The sequence below is a fragment of the Mobula hypostoma genome, chromosome 7 (genome assembly GCF_963921235.1).
Source record: "Mobula hypostoma chromosome 7, sMobHyp1.1, whole genome shotgun sequence".
Lineage (NCBI taxonomy): Eukaryota > Metazoa > Chordata > Chondrichthyes > Myliobatiformes > Myliobatidae > Mobula > Mobula hypostoma.
The window spans coordinates 180,142,930-180,169,532 of NC_086103.1; the positions used below are offsets into that span (position 1 = coordinate 180,142,930).

A 26,603-nucleotide genomic window follows, 5' to 3' on the forward strand; every position below is an offset into this window, starting at 1 on the left:
GCCTGAGCTGTGGGGGGGCGGGGGGGGGGGAAGGGGGTTGGACGCGTGACTGGGTGTCTGAGTAGTTGGGTGGGAGGGGCAGGAAATGATCTTGTTTTGCTGTTGTCGTCTTATGATATTGTTGGTTATTTATTTTTATTTCTTTATTTAGTGATATAGTGCGAAACAGGCCCTTCAGGCCCAGTGAGCCACACTGTCCAGCAACCCACTGATTTAACCCCAGCCTAATCACAGGACAATCTTACAATGACTAATTAACCTACTAACCTGTACGTTTTTGGACTGTGGGAGGAAACCAGAGCACCTGGAGGAAACCTACAGGGAGAGCGTACGAATGCCTTACAAACAGAGCTGGGATTGAACTCCGAACTCTGGAACACCCCAAGCTGTAATATCCGCTTGGCTACTGTGGCGTTCTTGTGTAGTTCTGAGAAACACTGTGGGCATGCTATGTTGGAACTGGAAGGTGTGCGACCTTTGCCAGCTGCCCCCCCCCACCCCCACCAGCACATCCTCAAGTGAGCTGGTTGCTAATGCATTTCACTGTATGTTTCAATGTACACGTGATAATACATCTGAATCTGAGAAGGATTTCACATTTTTCCAGTTGCCAGATACCCACCCACGGTTTTCCTGGATGGTTGCAGAGAAACCGGACCAAGTTAGGAACTTCCATACAGGTCTTTTGTTAAGACTGTGTCTTTATTATTGGAAAAAGTGTAGGAGTGCCAACTTCCCAAGCATGAAGGGAAACTCCACATAAATACAAATGCACACATGAAAGAGAAGGGGCAAGGGTTATAAAAGATTGGATGGCTGCTAGAAATTTAGGAAGTTTAATGAACGAAGGCACTTTAATAGTTTTATTCAGGCACCCAGGCTCAGGTTTCATCGCTTGAAGTTCAGATTTGACTCATTTCAGTTTTAAGATGTACTGAACGTCTGAAGACCCACTGGTGTCAAAGCAATGAAGTGACTGCTCCTTCTTAACAAAGCCAAACTGCCTGTGGAAGGAGCCTTCCGTTGTCATCCTCCTGCATCTCAGTAGGCTGTCCCCGACGGTGATGGTCTTGATAGAGTGCAGGTAGTTCAGAATGGCACCCGGCAGTGCGGCAAGCCCGGACTTCTCCAAGCGCAGCTCTTGCAGGGAGCTCAGGCCGTCGAACATGGCCACGTTTAAGGACTTCAGGTTGCTGCTGTGCGACAGGTCCAGGGTTTGCAGGCTCTGCAGCCCTTGAAAGCTACTGGGAGACAACTCAGTCAGTTCTGGAAGACTCTGGAGCGACAAATGGGTCAGGTCCGGCAATCCCATGAAAGCATTCCCGGGAATGTTGGTGATTAAATTCTGGCCCAGACTGAGATAGCGCAATGGGATGCCTGAAAGGTAACGTGTTGGCACCGCACTCAGTCGGTTTCCAGATAAGTCCAAGCTATGAATATTGGGCACAGCCTTATCCAAACTTCGGACAATTGTGGCTATTTGATTCCTTGAAAGGTCCACACTCAGGGGTTTCATCTGGCCTTTGGACATGAACATGTCCAGGTTTACGTTACGGAGCTGGTTGCTGCTAAGATCAACCTCTCCGAGGGGCAAGCTGGAAAAGATTCCCTCTTCAAGGACTTCCAGGGTGTTATGACTCAGGTTTAAGGCCTCGAGGTACCTCAGTTTGGAGAAAGTGCTGGAGGACATGTCTGTGATGTCATTGTAGCTAAGATCAAGGCTCACCAGTGTTGTGTAGCCGGGTCCGGTGAACATCAAGGGCGAGATGGCCTTCAAGTGGTTGTGTGACAAGTCCAGGTAAGAGGTATCCAATGGAATAGGGACTACAGTAAGCTGGGGCCCAACACCACTGCAGTCAACTTTGGTAAGACTGAAACTACTGAACATCCCAAAACTTTCCACTTCACAGTGACACTCTGGTAGGCAGATCAATAATCCACAGTCACAGGATACGAGGAATACGGCCAAAACCAGCCAGGCAGAACAAGCCATCGTATACCTGCATTGAAAGATGAGAAAATGGGTTAAAAAGGCAAGTGAGAACCTGTTCCAAGATACAAAACAGAACTGTTATGAAGCGGAACAAAAATATTTGAAAAAAGAAACAGATCACACTTTTACTTGGGCAAAGTTCTGCTGATTGATTGGATAGATTTAATGAAATTAGCAGCAAAATTACAAGTTAGAGCACTCAGCTGAGCCGGTGATATCAAAGGGTCACGAGGTAAAGTATCCAGCTCAATAACTCCTTAAGTAGTGCATAAAGGGATTACCTTTCCTTTAATAAGGCGATACCAAGCAGCAAGAATAAAAGATAAACAATAAGGTGTTGTTCTGACATCAATCAAAAGGAATAAACGATTGCGTGTGAATAAAGCTGAAGTACATGAACTTTTATACCATAACTAACAAACACACACACACACAGAGTTAGGAAGATATTACAGACAAGAGATTTTGCTGATGCTGGAAATCTTAAGTAATTTACAAAATGCTGGAGGAACTCAGCAAGTCAGACAGCAGTTACAGAGAGAGGGAAAGAAATTTGGCACAATGGCCTTCATAAATCAATGTACTAAGTATAGAAGTTGGGATGTTATGTTTTAAGTTGTGCAAGACATTGTTGAGGCCTAATTTGGAGAATTGTGCACTGTTCTAGTCACCTACCGACAGGAAAGATACCAAACAGATTGAAAGACTGCAGAGAAAGTTTACAAGGATGTTGCCTGGACTTGAGGACCTGAGCTACGGGGAAAGGTTGGATCAGTTTGGAGTGTCGGAGAATGGGGGAGGAATTGATCAAGGGGCCTGTCTCTATGCTGTTGTGCTAGGACACCACAAATCAACAGTTAAGCGCTTCCGATGTGCTGATGAATGGTGCCAGCCCAAAATGTCGACTGAAAATTTGCACCCACAGATGCTGCCTGACCTACTCTATTCCTCCAGTATTTTGGTGTGTGTTACAAAGACATTTAGTATCTGAACCCGACAAGAAGCTGTACATTGCATTCAAAGCCACATTATATCAATATATGTTCAATTTAGAATTGGAATTGTTGACCTGGAACTCCAAACATTAAACAAATTCAAAGGAGGACAAGAGTCAGGAGATTAGGCATGTACTTTTTTACTTTAAGCGAGATGTGCATGAATCATGTGGTAGCCTGAGGACATATGCAATTCATGTAATTATACACACATTAAATGAACCATATTGCGTCATGAGCTGGGGAGCAGCCAATACCTGCCAAAACGAACATCTGCAGGCATTCTGACCTCTGCAAGGGACTGGCAGCTGTTGGTGGACCTCGAACGGCAGCTGAAGTTCCCCAACCATATTGCAGCCACCACCCTGCGACCAGACACTGTCCTAGTGTCTGAGTCTACTAAGCAAGTGGTGCTGCTGGAGCTGACAGTCCCATGGGAAGATAGCTTGGAAGAGGCCTTTGAAAGGAAGCTCTCCAAGTACACAGGACTGGTCAGCAACTGTCAGCAGGCTGGGTGGAGAGCGAGGTGTCTCCCAGTGGAGGTTGGTTGTAGGGGATTCGCAGCCCGTTCCTTAGCTACAGCCTTCAGCAATTTGGGCATCGAGGGAGAGGGGAAGAGGAGAGCCATCCGCAGTACCACCGATGCGGCAGAGAGGACCTCAAGATGGCTGTGGCGCAAAAGAGGGGAGCCATGGAGTCATAAGTAGCTAGCCATCTGGACACAAGCTGGGGTCTGATCAGCCCTGGCTGGGTCACCTGGAGGAGGTTGTATGATGTTGAAAGACCCAAAACACCCGATGATTCCAGGAACATCACTGAAGATGTGTCCAGAAGCATCAGTACATGTATGTACACAGATATCATTAAATGAATCATTTAACCAAGAATGCTTAAATCAGTACAATGTTACGCCAATGGTTCATCGGCATCTGTCAGTCTTGAAGAACAATGGGTGATGATGATCATCATCACAAGCCTGGGCAGAAGGTATGGAGATCCTGAGATGCCCAGTTGTGAAGATCCCCCTCAGGGCCTCACCAATGTAGTCCAAAAGAATGCTTATAAAGCAATATATTTGGCACCAGCTTGGCTGCAGGAGCTGCCAGAAGGATGTTCAATGACATCCAGCCCCCTTAGAGGCTGCACTCCGGATTTGCTGTCTGGGTTTACTCCCGTAGCCTTCATTTTCCCGAGGCTGCCCACAAGGCAGTGGGGCTATTTACCCATAGCTGGGGATCTGGTTCTTGAGCACCAGGGTGTGTCTACATGCCGAAGGGCCTGCGTTCTGTGTGTGCAGGAGCCAGACCTCCTCCCCGTCCTCTGTAGTTCAGCCTGGGTCCTGACATGAGGCTTGCTGTTGGAGCGGCTATGTACTGGCAGGAGAGACCTACACACTCAGCTCCCCTTTTCACAAGACTGCTAGCCAGCAGTGGAAGCTTAAAGTGAGAACTACAAGCACTACCAATGGATGAATCACAACCACCAAGATTATGCAAATATTACTGAAATATTAAATACACAAAAGGATTGAAACTGGCTAATTGTTAATTGTACCTAGATACAGTGAAAAGCCTGTTTTGCATACAGTTCAAATAAATAAACAGGTAGAACAAGTTAAAACAGTAACAAAATGTAGAATGAAGTGTAGCAGATAGAGAAAGTATGGTGCAGGTCAACTTGCAAATTGTATGATTAGGAGAGGGTATTGGTAATTAATTTATATTGTTGTCATATGTACCAAGGTACAATGAAAAGCATTTGTGTTCATGCCACCCAGACAGATCATTCCTTAGACAAGTACATCACAGTAGTACAAAGGAAAAAACATTAGCAGAATCTTTAATATAGTGTTCCAGTTACAGAGATATTGTTCAAAGTTCAAAAGTAAACCAAAGTACATACATGTCACCATACACAACCTTGAGATTTGTTCTTAATAATTTATTGAGGCTCAACACACAACAGGCCCCTCGAGCCACACTGCATAGCAACCCCCGATTTAATCCTAGCCTCATCCCGGGACAATTTACAATGACCAATTAACCTACTAACCCGTACGTCTTCGGACTGTGGGAGGAAACGGGAGCACCCGGAGGAAACCCACGCGCTCACGGGAAAGACAATCAAACTCCTCCCAGGCGGCCGTGGAAATTGGACCTTGGTCACTTGTATGGCAACGCGCTGTGCTAACCGCTGTGCCGGCCTTCTTGCAGACACTCATCGTAAATACAAAGAAACCCAATAGGGTCAATAAAAGTCGGACAAGACAAACAAACAGCTAATGTACAAAATCCAACAAACCCCACGAGTGAAAAAAGAAAAATAATACATAAACAATAAATACCAAGAACATGAGATGAAGAGTCCTTGAAAGTGAGCCCATAGATTGCGGGAACAATTTGGCAGCGGTGTGAGTGAAGTTAACCCCTTTGGTTCAGGAGCCTGACGGTTGAGGGGTAATAACTGTTCCTGAACCTGGTGCTGTGAGACCTGAGGCTCCTGTACCTTCTTCCTGCCGGCAGCGGTGAGAAGAGAGCACAGCCTGAGTGGTGGGGCTTTTGATGATGGATGCTGCTTTCCTGCAACAGCACTCCATGTAGGTGTGCCCAATGGTGGGAAGGGCTTTCCCTGTGATGGACTGGGCTATACCTGTACAGTAAAGGACAGATACACCTCATAAGGTGCAAGGGCAAAGACGACAAGGAACGATCTGAGAACGTGCTGGGGGCAGCCTGCAAGTGTCGACATGCTTCTGGTGTGTCCGCATCTTCACGCTCCTGTACCTCCTTCCCGGTGGTAGTAATGAGCAGAGGGCGCGTCCTGGTGGCGAGGGTCTGTAATCATGGATATCACCTACTTGAGGCACGATCTATTGAAAATGTCCTCAATGGTGGGGAGGATGGTGCCATTAATGGAGATGGCTGAGTTTACATCATTTTGCAGCCTTTTCCAATCTTGTACATTGGCACCTCCATACTAGATGTTGATGTAACCAGGCAGAAAGCTCTCCACAGTAAACCTGTAGAAATTTGCTAGAGTCTTTCATTTTGGTAGGTCCAATTTGAAGACAGAATATAATACAAATGGTAAAACTCTTGGCAGTGTGGGGGATCTGAGAGATCTTGGGGTTCGTGTCACTAGGACACTCAAAGCTGCTGTGCAGGTTGAGTGTTAAGAAGGCGTATGGTGACATGGCCTTCATCAACCATGGGATTGAGTTTAAGAGCTTACAGCTATACAAGACCTCAGTCAGACCCCACTTGGAGTACTGTATTCAGTTCTGGTCACCTCACAAGAGGAAGGATGTGGATACTATAGAGAAAGTGCAGGGGAAATTTATAAGGATGTTGCATGGATTGGAGGGTGTACTTTATGAGAATAGGTTGAGTGAACTTGGCCTTTTCTCCTTGGAGCAAACAGCGGATGAGAGGTGACCTGATGGAGGTGTATACAATGAGGGGGGTTGATTGTGTGGATAGCCAGAGGCTTTTTCCCCAAGGCAGAAGTGGCTAACACTAGGGGGCATAGTTTTAAGGTGCTTGGAAATAGATACCGAGGGGATGTCAGAGAGTGGTGGGTGCGTGGAACGTACTGCCAGCGACGGTAGTAGATGTGGATACAATAGGGTCTTTTAAGATTCCTTAGATAGGTACATGGAGCTCAGAAAAATAGAGGGCAATGTGGTAGGGGAATTCTAGGCAGTCTCTAGAGTAGGTTACATGGTCGGCACAACATTGTGTTGTAATGTGCTGAAAATTTCTGTGTTTTATGTTCTATGGTGACATATAAAATCTCCTCAAAATCCCAATGAAATAGAGGCAAGGTAGACCAATGGGCCTCTTTCTACGCTGTACTGTTCTATGTTCAGGTAATAAGTAATAGTGAAACACATACAAACTTTGATCATTTTCTCTTTATCTTTGCTAACATTGTAAACTATGGATCCTCACCATCCTGGAGATGCCCCCTTCTTGGTACTACCCTGAGGGGAGAGGTACAGGAGCCCGAAGACCCACACTCCGCGATTCAGAAACACCTCTTCCCTTCTGCCATCGGATTTCTGAACAGTCCACGGACGACTGAAAATTAGCTCATTATTCCTTTTTTTTTGTTTGCACTAATTACTTATTTTATAATTTTTATGTCTTTGCAGTGTATAGCTGCCAGAAAGCAACGCTGTATGGGACGTTGATAATAAACCCGATTCTTCGAAAGTACTAAAAAAAAGCCATATTTCCCTCGGTGTTCAATAAAAATTAAAAAGTCACGATTTTATTTTGAATCAGGAGTTTAGTTTCTCATTTCTCCCCACCCCCCCCCCAAATTAACCCAACACAAGGAGGATTATGAAGTTCATTTCCCACTTCCCGTAACAGCACAATCTAGGCTTTGCATAATTTTTGCAGAGTGGTCAAATATCTAAGTTACACCCAACCATGTGTGGGCGAATTTTTAAACTGGGTTAAAAATTCCCTGCTCAAATCAAGTTCATTGTCATTCAATTTGTATACAGCTAAACAAAACATCGTTCCTCTGGGGCCAAGCTGCAAAGTACAGTACACATATCACATAGAGAATAGATTTTAAAAAGTATTCTGTAGATGCACAAGTTGACATAAAGTGCATATGTAGTTAAATATACAACTATATTACTGTTACTGGCACTGTCAGAAATAACATGTACTGGGTGGTATAAAAGTTAAAGTTAAAGTCTGTCCCAAGCCTTATAGGCTCATCAGGCTGGTGCTTATGCCGGTTTCCGTGGCATGAGGCGACTAAGAGTACAAGACTACCGCGCCCCCCCCCGCCCCGCCCATCGGATAGGACGCCAGTCTATCACGAGGTTAACCCCCAGCACTTTTTGCCGGTACCCATTTTCAGCTGGGTGGACTGGAGCAGCGTGTGGTTAAGTGCCTTGCTCAAGGGGACAACACGCAGTCTCGGCTTCAGATCGCTAGTCCAATGCCTTAACTATTTAGCCACGCGCCACACAGGTGGTATAAGGAACATACAAATAACAGCGATCACACAAACGTTTCTCATCAGAACTTGTCCTTCGGCCCACAACATCTGTGTCAACCTCAATTACAAATAATACTGAATTTATCTGCCAGGAGATGATTCATAAACTTCCACGTTCATGCGCCTGCCTGTCTCACCTCGCTATCAGGTGTGGGTAAATGTGCCTGACGGGGGTCACCAGTTGAAAAAAAACCAGAGGGCAAGACACAACAGCACATTAGTGCAAGGGGTTCTCCCACAGTCAGAGAAGCTCATCATTCTCGGGGGCTTCAATGCCAGAGTAGGGACAGACTACCAAACCTGGGAAGGGATCATTGGAAGACACGGCACTGGCAAGTGTAACAGCAACGGCCTTCTGCTCCTCAAGACATGTGCCACACACGACCTTGTCACCACCAACACCCTGTTCCTTACCCACCCGTAAGACGACGTCATGGATGCACCCACGCTCGAAGCACTGGCATCTGATTGACTACATCATCACCAGGAAGAGGGACAGGATGGATGTCAGAGTGACGAGAGCCATGTGTGGTGCCGACTGCTGGACCAACCACCGCCGCCTCATTGTGTCCAAGTTCAGGCTTCGCATTGTGCCCATGAGAAGACCCCAAGGGCAGAAGACTGCAAAGAGGCTGAATGTCTCCAAGCTGAAAAGCAGCAGGGTTGCAGAAGAACTCGTCGATGACCTTGAAGGCAGACTGCCAGACACACCACAGGATGACGGGACCAGCGTTGAGGAACAGTGGACGGCCTTCAGAGATGCTGTCTACACTACCGCCCTCGAACATCTCGGACCAGCAACCCGAAGAAACCAAGACTGGTTCGATGAGAATGATGAAGAAATACAGGCACTACTAACGGAGAAACATCAACATTACAGAGCGCATCAGAACGACCCCACGTCGCCAGCCAGGAAAGATGCCTTTACCAACGCAAGAAGAAAGGTGCAGAAAAAACTTCGCAAGATGCAGGACAGCTGGTTCAGCAAGAAGGTCGATGAAATCCAGGGCTATGCAGACAGCCACGACATAAAGCGCTTCTATGATGCGCTTAAGGCTGTATACGGACCCCAGTCCTCCGACTCCTCACCCCTCCTCAATGCAGATGAGACGCAGCTGCTGACAGAGAAGAAGCAGATTCTGGATTGGTGGGCTAAGCACTTTAACAACGTCCTTAACTGCCCTGCCGACATCAATGACGAGGCCATTGCCCGCCTGCCCCAGGTAGAGATCAACAAGAACCTGGACACCCTCCCCACAGTAGATGAAGTCAGGAAGGCAGTGAAGCAACTCTCCTGTGGCAAAGCGCCAGGACCCGATGCAATCCCTGCTGAGGTATACAAAGCAGGAGGCCCTGTCGTGATGCAAAAGCTGACTGTACTCTTCCAGTCCATGTGGAAAAAGGGACAGGTCCCGCAACAACTGAAAGATGCCAGCATAGTCCACATCTACAAGAGGAAAGGCAACCGCCAGTCTTGCGACAACCACCAAGGCATCTCCCTCTTGTCCATTGCAGGGAAGATTCTGGCCCGCGTCCTGCTCACCCTCTTCTCCAACACCTTGAGCAAGGTCTGCTCCCAGAAAGCCAGTGCGGCTTCCGTGCTGAATGTGTGACCGCGGACATGATTTTTGCTACGCGCCAACTCCAGGAAAAATGCCAGGAGCAACACAGCGACCTCTTCGTGACCTTTGTCGATCTAACCAAGGCTTTCGATACAGTCAGCAGAGAAGGCTTGTGGAAGATCATGGAGAAGTTTGGCTGCCCCAGCAAGTTCATCACAATCGTCCGGCAGTTCCACGACGGTATGATGGTGAAAGTTCTGGATGACGGCGACGAGTCGGAGGCCTTCCCAGTGACAAATGGCGTCAAACAAGGCTGCGTTCTTGCCCTGACTCTGTTCAGTATGGTATTCTCTGCCATGCTGACAGATGCCTTCCATAACTACGAAGAAGGAATCCACGTCCGGTACAGGACTGACGGCAGGTTGTTCAACCTTAGGCGCCTGCAGGCAGTTACAAAGGTGCAAGAGACTGTCATCAGAGACTTGTTGTTTGCTGATGACTGCGCACTCAACGCCAGCACAGAGCAGGAGATGCAGCGTGAAATGGACTGCTTCTCACAAGCCTGCGACAACTTCGGTCTCACTATCAGCACCAAAAAGACCGAAGTTATGTACCAGCCTGCCCCAGGAAAGCCATACCAGGAGCCGCGCATCACGGTGAAGGGCCAGAACCTCCAGGCAGCCGACAACTTCACCTACCTGGGCAGCATACTCTCTCGCGCAGTGAACATAGACGATGGGGTCAACAACAGCATTGCCAAAGCCAGCGCCGCCTTTGGGAGACTCCGTGAGAACGTCTGGGAGCAGAGAGGACTCAGCCTTACCACCAAGCTGAAGGTCTACAGTGCAGTGGTCCATACCACCCTCCTTTACGCCAGCGAGACCTGGACTGTCTACAGCAGACACGCCAAACAGCTCAACCACTTTCACCTGAGCTGTCTCCGCAGACTCCTCCACATCAGGTGGCAGGACAAAGTCCCCAACACGGAAATCCTGGAACGAGCTGGGCTCTGCAGCGTCTACACCCTCCTGTTGAAAGCCCAAGCCAGTGGGCTGGACATGTGGTCGGAATGCCAGACAGCCGATTGCCTAAGCAGCTGCTGTACGGAGAACTGTGTCAGGGCAAGCGCTCAGTCGGGGGGGGGGGGCAGAAGAAACGTTACAAAGACTGCCTCAAGGCGTCCCTCAAAGGCCTGGGTGTCGACATCAACACGTGGGAGACGCTTGCCCTCGACTGTCCAGCTTGGCGCAGCAAGATCACCACAGGAGCCCGTGCAGCTGAAGTCAGGCGCATCATCGAGGCGCAACGAAAGCGTGCTCTGCGCAAGGCCCGAGCATCATCCACTGCCACGACAGCACCCACCCACTTGTGTCCCACATGTGGGCGAGCCTTCAGGGCCCGGATTGGCCTCATCGGTCACCTCCGGACCCACAGCCACCAATCTCCCATTTGACTTTGAAGTCATGGTCATCTTCGACTACGAAGGACGAACAACAATTTAGTGCCAGGTGAAAAAGAAAAAGTTGCTCAAAAAGCTGTGAAGAAAAAAAATGTATTTACAAATAAATGAATTTCCAGCATCTGCAGAATTCCTGTTGTTTGCATTTTTAAAATGAAAATAAACATGTTCAAAAATTTACAAACATACAGAGGCTTTCTCCATGACACACTTCGACTTTAACATTCCGATACAACTATTCACCAACCTTCAAATCCAACCTCCAACCTCCGCACTGAGAGTTTAAATCTGCCTGCCTAGGGTGCACCTGCTGACCAACCCAGGCATCATTTTAGGACATCCCAAACTGTCCCTCGGGTCTTTTGGGGGCCGTTCTGCTGTCTACAAACTGATGATGCAATGGTGTGAGTCAAAAGAGATGAAACTGTTAGGAATGCAGAACCTTAGAAATTTTCTAGGGTTACCCACAAACCCCTATTTTTCTAAGCTCCATGTACTTATCCAGGAGTCTCTTAAAAGACCCTATCATTTCCACCTCCACCGGCAGCCCATTCCATGTGCTCACCAGTTTCTGCGTAAAAAACTTACCCCTGACATCTCCTCTGTACCTACTTCCAAACACCTTAAAACTGTGCCCCCTTGTGTTAGCCATTTCAGCCCTGGGGAAAACCCTCTGACTATCCACACAATTAATGCCTCTCATCATCTTGTACACCTCTATCAGGTCACCTCTCATCCCCTGTCACTCCAAGGAGAAAAGGCCAAGTTCACTCAACCTGTTTTCATAAGGCACGCTCCCCAATCCAGGCAACATCCTTGTAAATCTCCTCTGCACCCTTTCTATGGTTTCCACATCCTTCCTGTAGTGAGGCGACCAGAACTGAGCAAAGTACTCCAAGTGGGGTCTGACCAGGGTCCTATATAGCTGTAACATTACCTCTCTGCTCATAAACTCAGTCCCACAATTGATCAAGGCCAATGCACCATCTGCTTTCTTAACCACAGAGTCAACCTGTGCAACAGCTTTAAGTGTCCTTTGGACTCGGACCCCAAGATCCCTCTGATCCTCCACACTGTCAAGAGTCTTACCATTAATACTATATTCTGCCATCACATTTGACCTACCAGAATGAACCACTTCACACTTATCTGGGGTGAACTCCATCTGCCACTTCTCAGCCCAGTTTTGCATCACATCAATGTCCCACTGTAACCTCTGATAGCCCTCCACACTACCCACAACACCCCCAACCTTTGTGTCATCTCCAAATTTACTAACCAATCCCTCCACTTCCTCATCTAGCAAAGGGTCCCAGAACAGATCCCTGATGCACCCCACTGGTGACTGACCTCCATGCAGAATATGACCCATCTACAACCACTCTTTGCCTTGGTGATCAAGCCAGTTCTGGTTCTGCAATGTCCCCTTGGTTCCCATGCCTCCTTACTTTCTCAATAAGCCTTGCATGGCCTTATCAAATGCCTTGCTGAAATTCATATACATTACATCTACGGCTCTATCTTCATCAATGTGTTTAGTCACATCCTCAAAAAATACAATCAGGCCCATAACACACAACCTGCCTTTGACAAAGTCATGCTGACTATTCCTAATCATATTATACCTCTCCAAATGTTCATAAATCCTGCTTCTCAGGATCTTCTCCATCAACTTACCAACCACTGAAGTAAGACTATGATTTCTTGGGCTATCCCTACTCCCTTTCTTGAATAATGGAAAACATTCGCAACCCTCCAATCCTCCGGAACCTCTCCTGTCCCCATTGATGATGCAAAGATCATTGCCAGAGGCTCGGCAATCTCCTCCCTCACCTCCCACAGTAGCCTGGGGTACATCTTGTCCAGTCCCGGTGACTTAGCCAAACCGATGCTTTCCAAAAGCTCCAGGGCATCCTCTTTCTTAATATCAACATGCTCAAGCTTTTCAGTCCACTGCAAGTCATCACTACAACCACCAAGATCCTTTTCCGTAGCGAATACTGAAGCAAAGTATTCATTACAACACACACAAACAGCCGGTGAACGCAGCAGGCCAGGCAGCATCTATAGGAAGAGGTACAATCGACGATTCGGGCCAAGACCCTTTGTCAGGACTGATGTTGGCCTGAAACGTCGACTGTACTTCTTCCTATAGATGCTGCCTGGCCTGCTGCGTTCCACCAGCATTTTGTGAGTGTTGCTTGAATTTTCAGCATCTGCAGATTTTCTTGTGTTTGTTAAGTATTCATTAAGTACCTCTGCTATCTCCTCCGCTTCCATACACACTTTTCCAATGTCACACTTGACTGGTCCTATTCTCTCACGTCTTATCCTCTTGTTCTTCACATACTTGTAGAATGCCTTGGGATTTTCCTTAACCCTGTCCTCCAAGGCCTTCTCATAGCCCCTTCTGGCTCTCCTAATTTCATTCTTAAGCTCTTTCCTGCTAGTCTTATAATCTTCTAAATCTCTATCATTACCTAGTTTTTTTTTTAACCTTTCATAAGCTTTTCTTTTCTCTTGACTAGATTTACAACAGCCTTTATACACCACGGTTCCTGTACCCTACCATCCTTTCACTGTCTCATTGCAAAGTACCTATGCAGAACTCCATGCAAATACCCCTTGAACAGTTGTCACATTTCTTCCGTACATTTCCCGAGAACATCTGTTCCCAATTTATGCCTCCAAGTTCCTGCCTGATCGCCTCATATTTCCCCTTAATCCAATTAAATGCTTTCCTAACTTGTCTGTCCCTAACCCTCTCCAATGCTATGGTAAAGGAAACAGAATTATGATCACTGTCTCCAAAGTGCTCTCCTACTGAGAGATTTGATACCTGACCAGATTCATTTCCCAATACCAGATCAAGTACAGCCTCTATTGAAATGTTGCATCAAGAAACCTTCCTGAACACACCTAACAGATTCCACCCCATCTAAACCCCCTGCCCTAGGGAGATGCCAATCGATATTTGGGAAATTAAAATCTCCTACCACGACAACCCTGTTATTATTACACCTTTCCAGAATCTGTCTCCCTATCTGCTCCTCAATGTCCCTGTTACTATTGAGTGGTCTATAATAAACACCCTGTGGGGTTATTGACCCATTCCTGTTCCCAACTTCCACCCACAGAGACTCCATAGTCAATCCCACCATGTCTTCCTCCTTTTCTGTAGCTGTGACACTATTTCTGATTAACAGTGCCACTCCCCCACCTCTTTTGCCTCCCTCCCTGACCTTTCTGAAACATCTAAAGCCTGGCACTCGAAGTAACCATCCCTGCCCCTGAGCCATCCAAGTCTCCGGAATGGCCACAACATCATAGCTTCAAGTACTGATCCACGCTCTAACGAATCCACTGTGTTCATAATACTCCTTGCATTAAAATAGACACATCTCAGACCATCGGTCTGAGCGTGTCCCTTCTCTATCACCTGCCTATCCTCCCTCTTGCACTGTCTCCAAGCTTTCTCTATTTGTGAGCCAACCGCCTCTTCTGGTCAAAGTCAACAAAATTGTATTATCAACATACATATACTCAGTGGCCTCCTGTACCTAATGAAGTGCCCACAGACAACGCTTGTAGTCTTCTGCAGCCTCTTTACTTCAAGGTTCAACATGCTGTGCATAGAGCGATGCTCCCCTGCACACCACTGTTGTAACACAGGGCTATTTGAGTTACTGACACCTTCCTGTCAGCTTGAACTAGTCTGGCCATTCTCCTCTGACCCCTCTCATTAACAAGGCATTTTCACCCACAGAAATGCTGCTCACTAGATATCTTTTGTTTCTTGCACCATTTTCTGTAAACTCTAGAGACTGTTGTGTGTGAAAATCCCAGGAGATCAGTAGTTTCTGAGATACTCAAACCACCCCGTCTGACACCAATAACCACTGCACGGTCAAAGTCACTTAGATCACATTTCTACCCCATTCTGACATTTGGTCTGAAGAACAGCTAAGCCTCTTGGCTAAAGGATGCATGTCTCTGGGAGCTGAACGTCCAAGGATACACGGTGTATCAGAAGGATAGGAAAGTAGGCAGAGGGGGAGGTGTGGCTTTATTGGTAAGAAATGATATTAAATCATTAGAAAGAGGTGATATAGGATCGGAAGGTGCAGAATCTTTATGGGTTAAGCTAAGAAATCGCAGGGGTAAAAGGACCCTGATGGCAGTTATTTATAGGTCTCCAAACAGCTGCAGGGATGTTGGCTACAAAATAGAACAGGGAATAGAAAAGGCTTGTCAAAAGGGCAGTGCTATGATAATTGTGGGAGATTTTAACATGTGAGTGGATTGGGAAAATCAGATCGGCACTGGATCTCAAGAGAGAGAATTTGTAGAATATCTGTGAGATGGCTTTTTAGAACAGCTTGTTGTTGAGCCCACTAGGGGATCGGCTGTACTGGATTGGGTATTGTGTAATGAACCAGAGGTGATTAGAGAGATTGAGCTGAAGGAACCCTTAGGAGGCAGTGATCATAACATGATTGAGTTCACTGTGAAACTTGAAAAAGAGAAGCCGAAATCTGATGTGTCAGTATTTCAGTGGAGTAAAGGAAATTACAGTGGCATGAGAGAGGAACTGGCCAAAGTTGATTGGAAAGGGACACTGGCGGGAAAGACGGCACAGTAGCAGTGGCTGGAGTTTATGCGAGAAGTGAGGAAGATGCAAGACAGGTATATTCCAAAAAAGAAGAAATTTTCAAATGGAAAAAGGATGCAACCGTGGTTGACAAGAGAAGTCAAAACCAAAGTTAAAGCAAAGGAGAGGGCATACAAGGAAGCAAAAATTAGTGGGAAGACAGAGGATTGGGAAGTCTTTAAAACCTTACAAAAGGAAACTAAGAAGGTCATTAAGAGGGAAAAGATTAACTATGAAAGGAAGCTAGCAAATAATATCAAAGAGGATACTAAAAGCTTTTTCCAAGTATATAAAGAGTAAAAGACAGGTGAGAGTAGATATAGGACCGATAGAAAATGATGCTGGAAAAATTGTGATGGGAGCCAAGGAGATGGCAGAGGAACTGAACAAGTATTTTGCATCAGTCTTCACTGAGGAAGACATCAGCAGTATACCGGACACTCAAGGGTGTCAGGGAAGAGAAGTGTGCGCAGTCACAATTATGACAGAGAAAGTACTCAGGAAGCTGAATAGTCTAAAGGTAGATAAATCTCCCAGATCAGATGGAATGCACCCTCGTGTTCTGAAGGAAGTAGCTGTGGAGATTGCGGAGGCATTAGCAACGATCTTTCAAAAGTTGATAGATTCTGGCATGGTTCCAGAGGACTGGAAGATTGCAAATGTCACTCCGCTATTTAAGAAGGGGGCAAGGAAACAAAAAGGAAATTATAGACCTGTTAGCTTGACGTCGGTGGTTGGGAAGTTGTTGGAGTCGATTGTCAAGGATGAGGTTACAGAGTACCTGGAGGGATATGACAAGATAGGCAGAACTCAGCATGGATTCCTTAAAGGAAAATCCTGCCTGACAAACCTATTACAATTTTTGGAGGAAATTACAAGTAGGCTAGACAAGGGAGATGTAGTAGATGTTGTATATTTGGATTTTCAGAAGGCCTTTGACAAGGTGCCACACATGCGGCTACTTAACAAGATAAGAGCCCATGGAATTACGGGAAAGTTACATGCGTGGATAGAGCGTTGGCTGATTGGCAGGAAACAAGGAGCAGGAATAAAGGGATCCTATTCTGGTTGGCTGCCGGTTACCAGTGGTGTTCCACAGGGGTCAGTGTTGGGGCAGCTTCTTTTTACATTGTACATCAACGATTTGGATTATGGAATAGATGGCTTTGTGGCTAAGTTTGCTGACGATACGAAGGTAGGTGGAGGGGCCGGTAGTGCTGAGGAAACGGACAGTCTGCAGAGAGACTTGGATAGATTGGAAGAATGGGCAGGGAAGTGGCAAATGAAATACAATGTTGGAAAGTGTATGGTTATGCACTTTGGCAGAAGAAATAAACGGGCAGACTATTATTTAAATGGGGAAAGAATTCAAAGTTCTGAGATGCAACGGGACTTGGGAGTCCTCGTACAGGATACCCTTAAGGTTAACCTCCAAGTTGAGTCAGTAGTGAAGAAGGCGAATGCAATATTGGCATTCATTTCTAGAGGAATAGAGTATAGGAGCAGGGATGTGATGTTGAGGCTCTATAAGGTGCTGGTGAGACCCCACTTGAAGTACTGTGGGCAGTTTTGGTCTCCTTATTTAAGAAAGGATGTGCTGACGTTGGAGAGGGTACAGAGGAGATTCACTAGAATGATTCCGGGAATGAGAGGGTTAACATATGAGGAACGTTTGTCCGCTCTTGGACTGTATTCCTTGGAGTTTAGAAGAATGAGGGAAGACCTCATAGAAACATTTCGAATGTTGAAAGGCATGGACAGAGTGGATGTGGCAAAGTTGTTTCCCATGATGGGGGAGTCTAGTACGAGAGGGCATGACCTAAGGATTGAAGGGCGCCCAGTCAGAACAGAAATGTGAAGAAATTTTTTTAGTCAGAGGGTGGTGAATCTATGGAATTTGTTGCCACGGGCGGCAGTGGAGGCCAAGTCATTGGGTGTATTTAAGGCAGAGATTGATAGGTATCTGAGTAGCCAGGGCATCAAAGGTTATGGTGAGAAGGCAGGGGAGTGGGACTAAATGGGAGAATGGATCAGCTCATGATAAAATGGCGGAGCAGACTCGATGGGCCGAATGGCCGACTTCTGCTCCTTTGTCTTATGGTCTTATGTCTGCATGCTTTTACGCATTTAGCTGATTAAATACTTGCATTAATGAGGTGTACAGGTGTACCTAATAAAGTGGCCACTGAGTGTGTGTCACCTTATCATCATTATGTGTCATGTCATGTCACCATCTGCTCCCTTCATTTTCTTCCAGGAATTTTACAGGAAAATAAAGAAATACAATAGAGTTTATGAAAAACCATACAGACTGACAAACAACCCTCATCCTTCAGCTTCCTTCACTCAAGTTACACACAAGATACACAGTGCAGCTCAGGAACAGATCTTTCAGCCACAGTCTTTAAGTTTCAAGTACCTGGGTGACACCCTCTCAGTATTTGTTCTGGCACCAACACATGGATGCAATCACGAGAGTAAAGGCATCCATTAGTCTTGCGAGACCATGGATCTGCGCCTTGGAAAGTCTTCACTCTCCAGGACGCAGGCCTGGGCAAGGTTGTATGGAAGACCAGCAGTTGCCCATGCTGCAAGTCTCCCCTCTCCACGACACCAGTGTTGTCCAAGGGAAGGGCATTAGGACCCATACAGCTTGGCACCAGTGTCATTGCAGAGCAATGTGTGATTAAGTGCCTTGCTCAAGGACACAACATGTTCCCTCGGCTGGGGCTCGAACTCATGACCTTCAGGTCGCTAGTCCAATGCCTTATCCACTTGGCCACGTGCCCACACTAATCACGAGAAGGTATGCCTTAACTGTACTCCATTGGAGGTTTGAAGAGATTCAAGTATCAACATATACCCTTGCAATTTCTATTCTGATTGGTTGCATCAAATGGTTCAATTTAATGTCAGAGAACGTATCCAGTATACAACCTGAAATTCTTCATCTTCACAGAGACATCCCAAGAAACAAGAAACCCTAAAGAATGAACAATAGTAACTTCAGAACTCCAAAGCCCTCCCTCCTCCCTCCCAGGCACAAGCCTCAACCTTCTCCCTCCCCCTTCCATTTGCACCAGAAGAATCACACCCTCCACCCTACAAGCCAGAGCAAAAGCCCCCAGAAAGACCTTGATCTAGAGTCCATCAAAAACCACAGTCCACAACGGGCGTGTGAGACCAGCAGCTCGCTTTCCCAATGACCATGGCCTGGAATGGAGCCTCCAATGCACAGGATAGAACGAGGCTGCAGAGGGCTCCAGCACCAAAGACACCTTCAGTGGAGATCAGCGGGGAGGGACAAAGGGACAAGGGAGTCACATAGGGAGCGATCCCTGCGGAAAGGGGCGGGAGGGGGAGGGAGGAAAAGACATGTTTGGTGGTGGGATCCCGTTGGTGATAGTGGAAGTTACAGAGAATTATGTGCTGAATGCGGAGGCTGGTGGGGTGGTAGAGGTCATGGGTTCAGGGTGAAAGGTGAGAAGTTTAAGGGGAACATGAGGGAAAACTTCTTCACTCAAGAGAGTCTAAGAGTGTGAATGAGCTGCCAGCACAAGTGGTGCACGCGAGCTCGATTTCAACGTTTAAGAGAAGTTTGGACGGACATATGGACGGTAGGGGTATGGAGGGCTATGGTCCGGAGCAGGTCGATGAGAGTATCCAATTTAAATAGTTTTGTCAAGGCTTAGATGGGCCAAAGGGCCTGCTTCTGCGCTGTACTTCTCTGTGACTCAGTTCCCAAACATACTTCTTTCCAACTTGTGCTCAAGAGAACAGCATGGGCCCTTGTCACCGATCCATTCTGATGTCAGAACAAATAAAAAATGCTATTTTATACTGAACTTCCCAAATAAGGACAGTTATTACCACTCAATTATCAGGCTCTTGAACCAGAGGTGACAACTTCACTTGCCTGATCACTGAACTGTTCCCTCAGTCAATGAACTCACTTTCAAGGACTCTTCATCTCACGTTCATGAAATTTATTGCTTATTTATTATGCTTTTCTCTTGTATTTACACAGATTGTTGTCTCTAAACAATCAACACGCAAAAGGCCGTCTTTCATTGACTCTTTTGAGTTTCTTGTATTTACTAAGATTGCCTGCTAGAAACTACTCTCAGGCAAAACACACAAAATGCTGGTGGAACGCAGCAGGCCAGGCAGCATCTCTAGGAAGAGGTACAGTCGACGTTTCAGGCTGAGACCCTTCGTCAGGACTAACTGAAAGAAAAGATAGTAAGAGATTTGAAAGTGGGAGGGGGAGGGAGAGGGGGAGATCTGAAATGACAGGAGAAGACAGGAGGGGGAGGGATAGAGCCAAGAGCTGGAAAGTTGATTGGCAAAAGGGATACAAGGCTGGAGAAGGGAGAGGGTCATGGGATGGGAGGCCTGGGGAGAAAGAAAGGGGGAAGGGAGCACCAGAGGAAGATGGAGAGCAGGCAAGGAGTTATTGTGAGAGGGACAGGGAGAGAAAAAAAATGGAATACAAGGTGTTCTTCCTCCAACCTGAGTGTGGCTTCATCTTGACAGTAGAGGAGGCCATGGATAGAAATATCAGAATGGGAATGGGATGTGGAATTAAAATGTGTGGCCACTGGGAGATCCTGCTTTCTCTGGCGGACAGAGCGTAGGTGTTCAGTGAAATGGTCTCCCAGCCTGCGTCGGGTCTCGCCAATATATAGAAGGCCGCATCGGGAGGACGCAGTATATCACCCCAGCCGACTCACAGGTGAAGTGTCACCTCACCTGGAAGGACTGTCTGGGGCCCTGAATGGTGGTGAAGGAGGAAGTGCAAGGGCATGTGTAGCACTTGTTCCGCTTACAAGGATAAGTGCTGGGAGGGAGATCAGTGGGAAGGGATGGGGGGGGGGACAAATGGACAAGGGAGTCACGTAGGAAGCGATCCCTGCGGAAAGCAGAAAGTTGGGGCGGGGCGGGGGGAGATGTGCTTAGTGGTGGGATCCCGTTGGAGGTGGCAGAAGTTACGGAGAATAATATGTTGGACCCGGAGGCTGGTGGGGTGGTAGGTGAGGACAAGGGGAACCCTATCCCTAGTGGGGTGGCGGGAGGATGGGGTGAGAGCAGACGTGCGTGAAATGGGATGCGTTTGAGAGCAGAGTTGATGGTGGAGGAAGGGAAGCCCCTTTCTTTAAAAAAAAGGAAGACATCTCCTTCATCGTGGAATGAAAAGCCTCATCCTGAGAGCAGATGCGGTAGAGACGGAGGAATTGCGAGAAGGGGATGGCATTTTTGCAAGAGACAGGGTAGGAACAGAAATGGTTCAGGTAGCTGTGACAGTCCGTAGCTTATAGTAGACATCAGTAGATGAGCTGTCTCCAGAGATAGATCATATGGTGACACACACGTACTTTGATATCAAACTTACTTTGAACTTTTGACATTTGGTAAACTGTATGTTTGAATGCCTGACTTGCAAGATCAATCACCATTCACAATAGAGCTGTTAAAAGTCAATAGAAACTACAAGCTTGACAACTGATGATACTTTGAAGTTAGTAAAGCAATTGTCCCTTACTTGGTGTCTGTGTGTTTCTCATCCGTTTGTTACCTGCTGGGCAAAAGGAAGCAGTGTTCTTCAAAGACCTTTTCTGCATGGGTTGTCTGCACCCTATCTGCAGCGTGTCCTTGCCTGGATATTATGTTAACCTCTGCCTTACTGCAGCTTCCACACTATCTGCCGGTAAACAATCCCTAACCCTCCATTCCCCGCTCGCCAACATGTCTAAAGTGTCTCTGTCGTGTCTGTTTCCACCACCCCAGGCAGCCACCGCCGCATAATGAAAAGCTTACCCGTTATGTTTCCTTTGAACTTTCCCCTATCTGGAGTCCGTATATTAGTGGCTCAGTGAGTTCACAGCAAAAATGCTCAGATCATCTTTTACTTTCTGGTCATGATCAGACATCCGTAGCGCTCATAAAACTTGCCACAGATGCGTGCAACGTGCAACATGACTACTACGCTATTCAGGGAACAACCAACGGGTGTGTAGCGACGGCCCTGCTTCAGTTTATTTAATTACACTCTCACACTTCTCTCACTGCCAGAGCCAATTCAGTATTTACAGTCTGCCACAATTGCAGGCGGCAAATATTTAATCCTAAATACTTCTTATGCTGGAATTAACTTTCCTCATTACCCTGTTATTCCACCCCACCCCCACTCGCTGCAATGTAAACACTTTAAACCAGTTTTTATAATGCCGTTTACACTAACTGTTGGTCCGAGTACACTGTGGACGTTGTACCCCAGCTGTCTGCCAATGCAGTAGGGTCCACCTCTCCATGCAATTGATGACCCCACAGGAACAGCAGACACGCTTCGGCACCAGCAGCATCGCAGGGGTTGTCAGTCGGTGTCGAACTCAGCGTGGGACGAGGACAGCCTCAGGGACTGCGGCTGATTTTTCCCCTTTTGGGAGTTCACCCCCGAAGCCTTCCCACGAGTGGGTACGGCCACAACATAAGAACATAGAATAGTACAGCACAGGCCCTTCGGCCCACAATGTTGTGCCGACCCTCAAACCCTGCCTCCCACATAAGCCCCCACCTTAAATTCCTCCATGTACCTGTCTAGTAGTCTCTTAAACTTCACTAGTGTATCTGCCTCCGCCACTGACTCAGGCAGTGTATTCCACGCACCAACCACTCTCTGAGTGAAAAACCATCCTCTAATATCCCCCTTGAACTTCCCACCCCTTAAAGCCATGTCCTCTTGTATTAAGCAGTGGTGCCCTGGGGAAGAGGCACTGGCTGTCCACTCTATCTATTCCTCTTATTATCTTGTACACCTCTATCATGTCTCCTCTCATCCTCCTTCTCTCCAAAGAGTAAAGCCCGAGCTCTCTTAAGGCAGCACAGGTTTGAGATCAGAGTGTTCCTTCTCCCAGATGAGCCACCAAACACGGCTGATGAGCTCCATCTGCCCAAAATTTATTTACAATGTACCATTATTTATGTACTTACACACATTTTATTCCATATCCATACTTTGACTGTCCCAGTCCCTGCTGTTCCTCTGGATTCATCGGCTGTGCGGAGAGGGGGAGGGTGCAGCTTGCTCTCCATATCGCACTGCCCTGACTCACGTTACCAAGTAGACTGCTGGAATGCAGCTTCCAAAGTCGACCCCGATCAACAGAGAGCCTCAAATACAAAACTTACTTTTATCTAATTCTTTTAACATATGACAATTACAGCATGGAAACAGGCCATTGCGGTCCTTCTAGTCCGTGCTGAACTCTTACTCTCACCTAGTCCCACCGAGCTGCACTCAGCCCATAACCCTCCATTCCTTTCCTGTCCATATATCTTTCCAATTTAACTTTAAACGACAACATCGAACCTGCCTCAACCACTTCTGCTGGAAGCTCGTTCCACACAGCTACCACTCTCCGAGTAAAGAAGTTCCCCCTCATGTTACCCCTAAACTTTTGTCCTTTAACTCTCAACTCGTGTCCTCTTGTTTGAATCTCCCCCACTCTCAATGGAAAAAGCCTATCCACGTCGACTCTATCAATCCCCCTCATAATTTTAAACACCTCTATCAAGTCCCTCCTCAACTTTCAACGCTCCAAAAGTTCTTTTCTAGAACTTTTATAAAAGGAGATACAAGGGGCAGTTTTTTTTTTAAAAAACACACCAACTCGTGGGTGTCTAGAATATGTTGTCTGTGGCGAGGTAGAGGGACTTTCAAGAGGTGTTTAGATAGGCGCATGTATGGGAGGAAAATAGAAGGACGTGGACATTGTGTGGACAGAGGGGGTTAGCTTAGTCAGCCATTTGATTACTAATTTATTTGACTTGGCATATCATTGTGGTCTAAAGGGCCTGTTCCAGAGCTGATCTAATTGTTGAACGTTGCTGTCTTTTGCACATCACACGCTGACCAACACACCACAGCAAATTCCTAATCCACCTGAATTTATGTGGCGAATAAAGTTCACACCATTAACTTACATATTCCCCGTGCATGAACAGGTTCAAGATTATTGTCACGGCGAACATACCCAGGGTATTAACGCCATGGAAATGAGCTGTGTGCAGCAGCACGGTACGTTCAAATTATAAAAAGTTAAATTGACAAATGATATATAACTTAAACAAAAATAGACACAACTACATTGGCACAGTGGATTCCTCAGACGTGGGAAATCCAGTGCAACACACACACACAAAATGCTGGGGGACCTCAGCAGGTCGGGCAGCATCTATGGAAGGGAATAAGAAAAAAAAGGGCAGAGACCCTTTGGACCCCAAACATTGCCTGTTTATTCCTCTCCACGGATGCTGCCCGACCTGCTGAAATCCTCCAGCATTTTGTGTGTGTTGCATAATTACATTAGTTCAAGTTGAGGTAACTATCACAGGTAATCATCAAGAGGGCGCACAGGAGTCTGAAGGCACACACTCAGCAATTCAGGGACAGCTTCTTCCCCTCTGCCGTCCGAGTTCTGAATGGACACAACCTCATTTTTAAATTATTTCTGTTTTTCCACTAATTTTGCTTTTATATATACACGTGCACTCACACACACTTACTGTAATTGATTTATTATTTTCTGTATTATTATGTATGGCATTGTACTGCTGCCACTAAGTTAACAAATTTCACGACATATGCTGGTGATATTAAACCTGATTCTGGTTCTAATATTAGGGGTTGTCAGTTTAGTTCAGGAACCTGATGGCAGAGGGGAAGAAACTTTATCATCTACAGAGAGGCACAAGCTTGATTCCTGAGATAAAACTTAAGGATTTTATATGGGGTCATGGGAGACTACAGCACAGAAACAGGCCCATCAGCCCATTCGATCCGTACCAAACCATTTAAAATGCCTACTCCCTTTGACCTGCACGCCCAACATGCCCCTCCCATCCATATGCACAAGTTTAATTGCCTGCATGTGACATACTAGTACAACCTACTGCTTTTAAAGTCCTGATCTCTTCTAATAAGACCACAAGACATAGGAGCAGAATTAGGCTATTCAGCCCATCGAGTCTGCTCTGCCATTTGATTTTGGCTGATTTATTTTACCCCAACCCCATTCTCCTGTCTTCTCACAACATTCAGCAGTCTTAATGATCAAGAAGCTATCAACTCCCATTTTAAAGATACCCAATAACTTCATAAATCAAAAGTCAAAGTAAATTTATTATCAAAGTACATATGTCACCATATACTTCCTTGGGATTTATTTTCTTGCAGGCATTAACAGGAAAACAAATAAATGCAATAAAAATTATGAAAAGCTATACATAGAATAACAACACATGGGCATGTTAGAAGTTTGTTTCGTTCTTTCTTTTAAAATTAAAATATTAAAGAGTTGATTTTAAAAAGGGAAAGTTAAGGAACTCCAATAACGTTGTCAGAAGGCGAAAGGCTGCTCACGTATCAAAAACGTAGTCCCAGCGTGCTGAGGTGTTGCAGGTCAGATCATAACGCAGAGAACGGGAGGGGGGTTGTGGCAAGTCGGTGAAAGATTTCAGACGCTGGACACAAAAGCAATGGGCCGAGGCGACAACGGACCATCGCCTCTCCGCCGTTCAACACTGCAAAGCGACACGACTGAACTGGTTACAGTGCCCAGCCCCGAAATCGAAAATTATGGAGATATGTCACATTGCTCAAAATAGAACTCTGCTTATTCCAGGACATTGCCAATTAAGTATAAGAGGCCGAGAATTATTGGTTTTTAAAAATAAAAACATCTTCAACTGCGTTGGATAGTACATTGCCGTCAAAATGCCAAGGGTTGTCCGAATGTACCTCATCGCTCACTCGCAGTTTAATGCATAGAAATAATAGACACGGGGGCGCAGAGGCTGGGAGAGGGAGGGAAGAGAGTTTGTAGAGGTTTAAAATCGGATTCGTGTTACTCCTAAATGTCTGCACTTCTTTGCCTAGAGAATCCTCAGGGTCCACTTACTATTCACTTTGAACGAGTTAATTGCAACAAAGAATTCATTCTAGTGCGTGTGGAGAATGAGGGCAACTTTTCAAACATTAACTTTATTTACTAGAAGTATAGTTTGAATATTTTTTAAACTCTGTACAAAAAAACTCAGTAATTTGGGTCAAACATTAGTAACTTGAAACGCAACCCCAATGAGAATGCCAGAAGTAATTAGCAGTGCAAAGTAGCTACAACTTCAGTGGACCAATAGTAATATCAGTTCTTGCTCTTTTAAAATTAATCAATTTAAGATGTAGTTTAAACTGCTTGGGCGTGAAGGGAATTGGGTTTTCGTGCAGGATTCACAGCGCCCAATGCCTGCCTTGGTAACGGAGGTTTAGCAAACTTACCGGCTCTGCAACGTGTACACGCAGCACTACTCCACCAAGCGAAGTGCAGAAAAGGACTTCTTGTCAGGACCCTTCGGATCTCCGTCCACCTTCAACGCAACGCCAGCATTCTGCAAGTCCAGCTCCGCTAACGCTCACACGTCCCGGGGCCAGGGCGATAGAGAGCGAAAAAACAGAAAACTAAAATAATTGCACCTTTGAACCGGCCCATCACCCGCAGCGCGCACACGAACAGACAATGAGCTGTCTGCAAAACGCCCCCCAACTTCAGTTCCACCGCCGCACCACGTGGGGGCGAAAGAGGCGCGAGAAGGCCGGCCAATCAGCAGCGGCGCCTCATCCAGGTGACGTTCGGAAATAGAACGCTGAATTTGTCAATGGAATCCGGAGATGTGTAACCTTTTCACAGATGATATTCCCATAGGATACATCCATTCACATGGTGCAAGTATTTCCAGGCTAAAGGGTTGAATGAGAGTGCAATAAGAGGGAGATTAAAGTCAAAATCGAGTTTATTGTCATATGAACATGTATATGTATGCACAGGTGCAATGAAAAACTTACATGCAGCTGCATCACATAAGC

General features: G+C 46.4%; 1 protein-coding gene across 1 annotated transcript; it reads right to left on the reverse strand.

Moving 5' to 3' along the window:
* Positions 1 to 668: 668 nt before the first annotated feature.
* Positions 669 to 26,281, reverse strand: tsku (tsukushi small leucine rich proteoglycan homolog (Xenopus laevis)). The gene is made up of 2 exons (XM_063052967.1): positions 26,019 to 26,281; positions 669 to 2,000 (listed from the first exon to the last, which is right to left on the reverse strand). The coding sequence occupies exon 2, from the start codon at positions 1,991 to 1,993 to the stop codon at positions 914 to 916; it is 1,080 nt and encodes a 359-aa protein (XP_062909037.1). The 5' UTR covers positions 1,994 to 2,000; positions 26,019 to 26,281; the 3' UTR covers positions 669 to 913.
* Between the last annotated feature and the right edge of the window lie 322 nt (positions 26,282 to 26,603).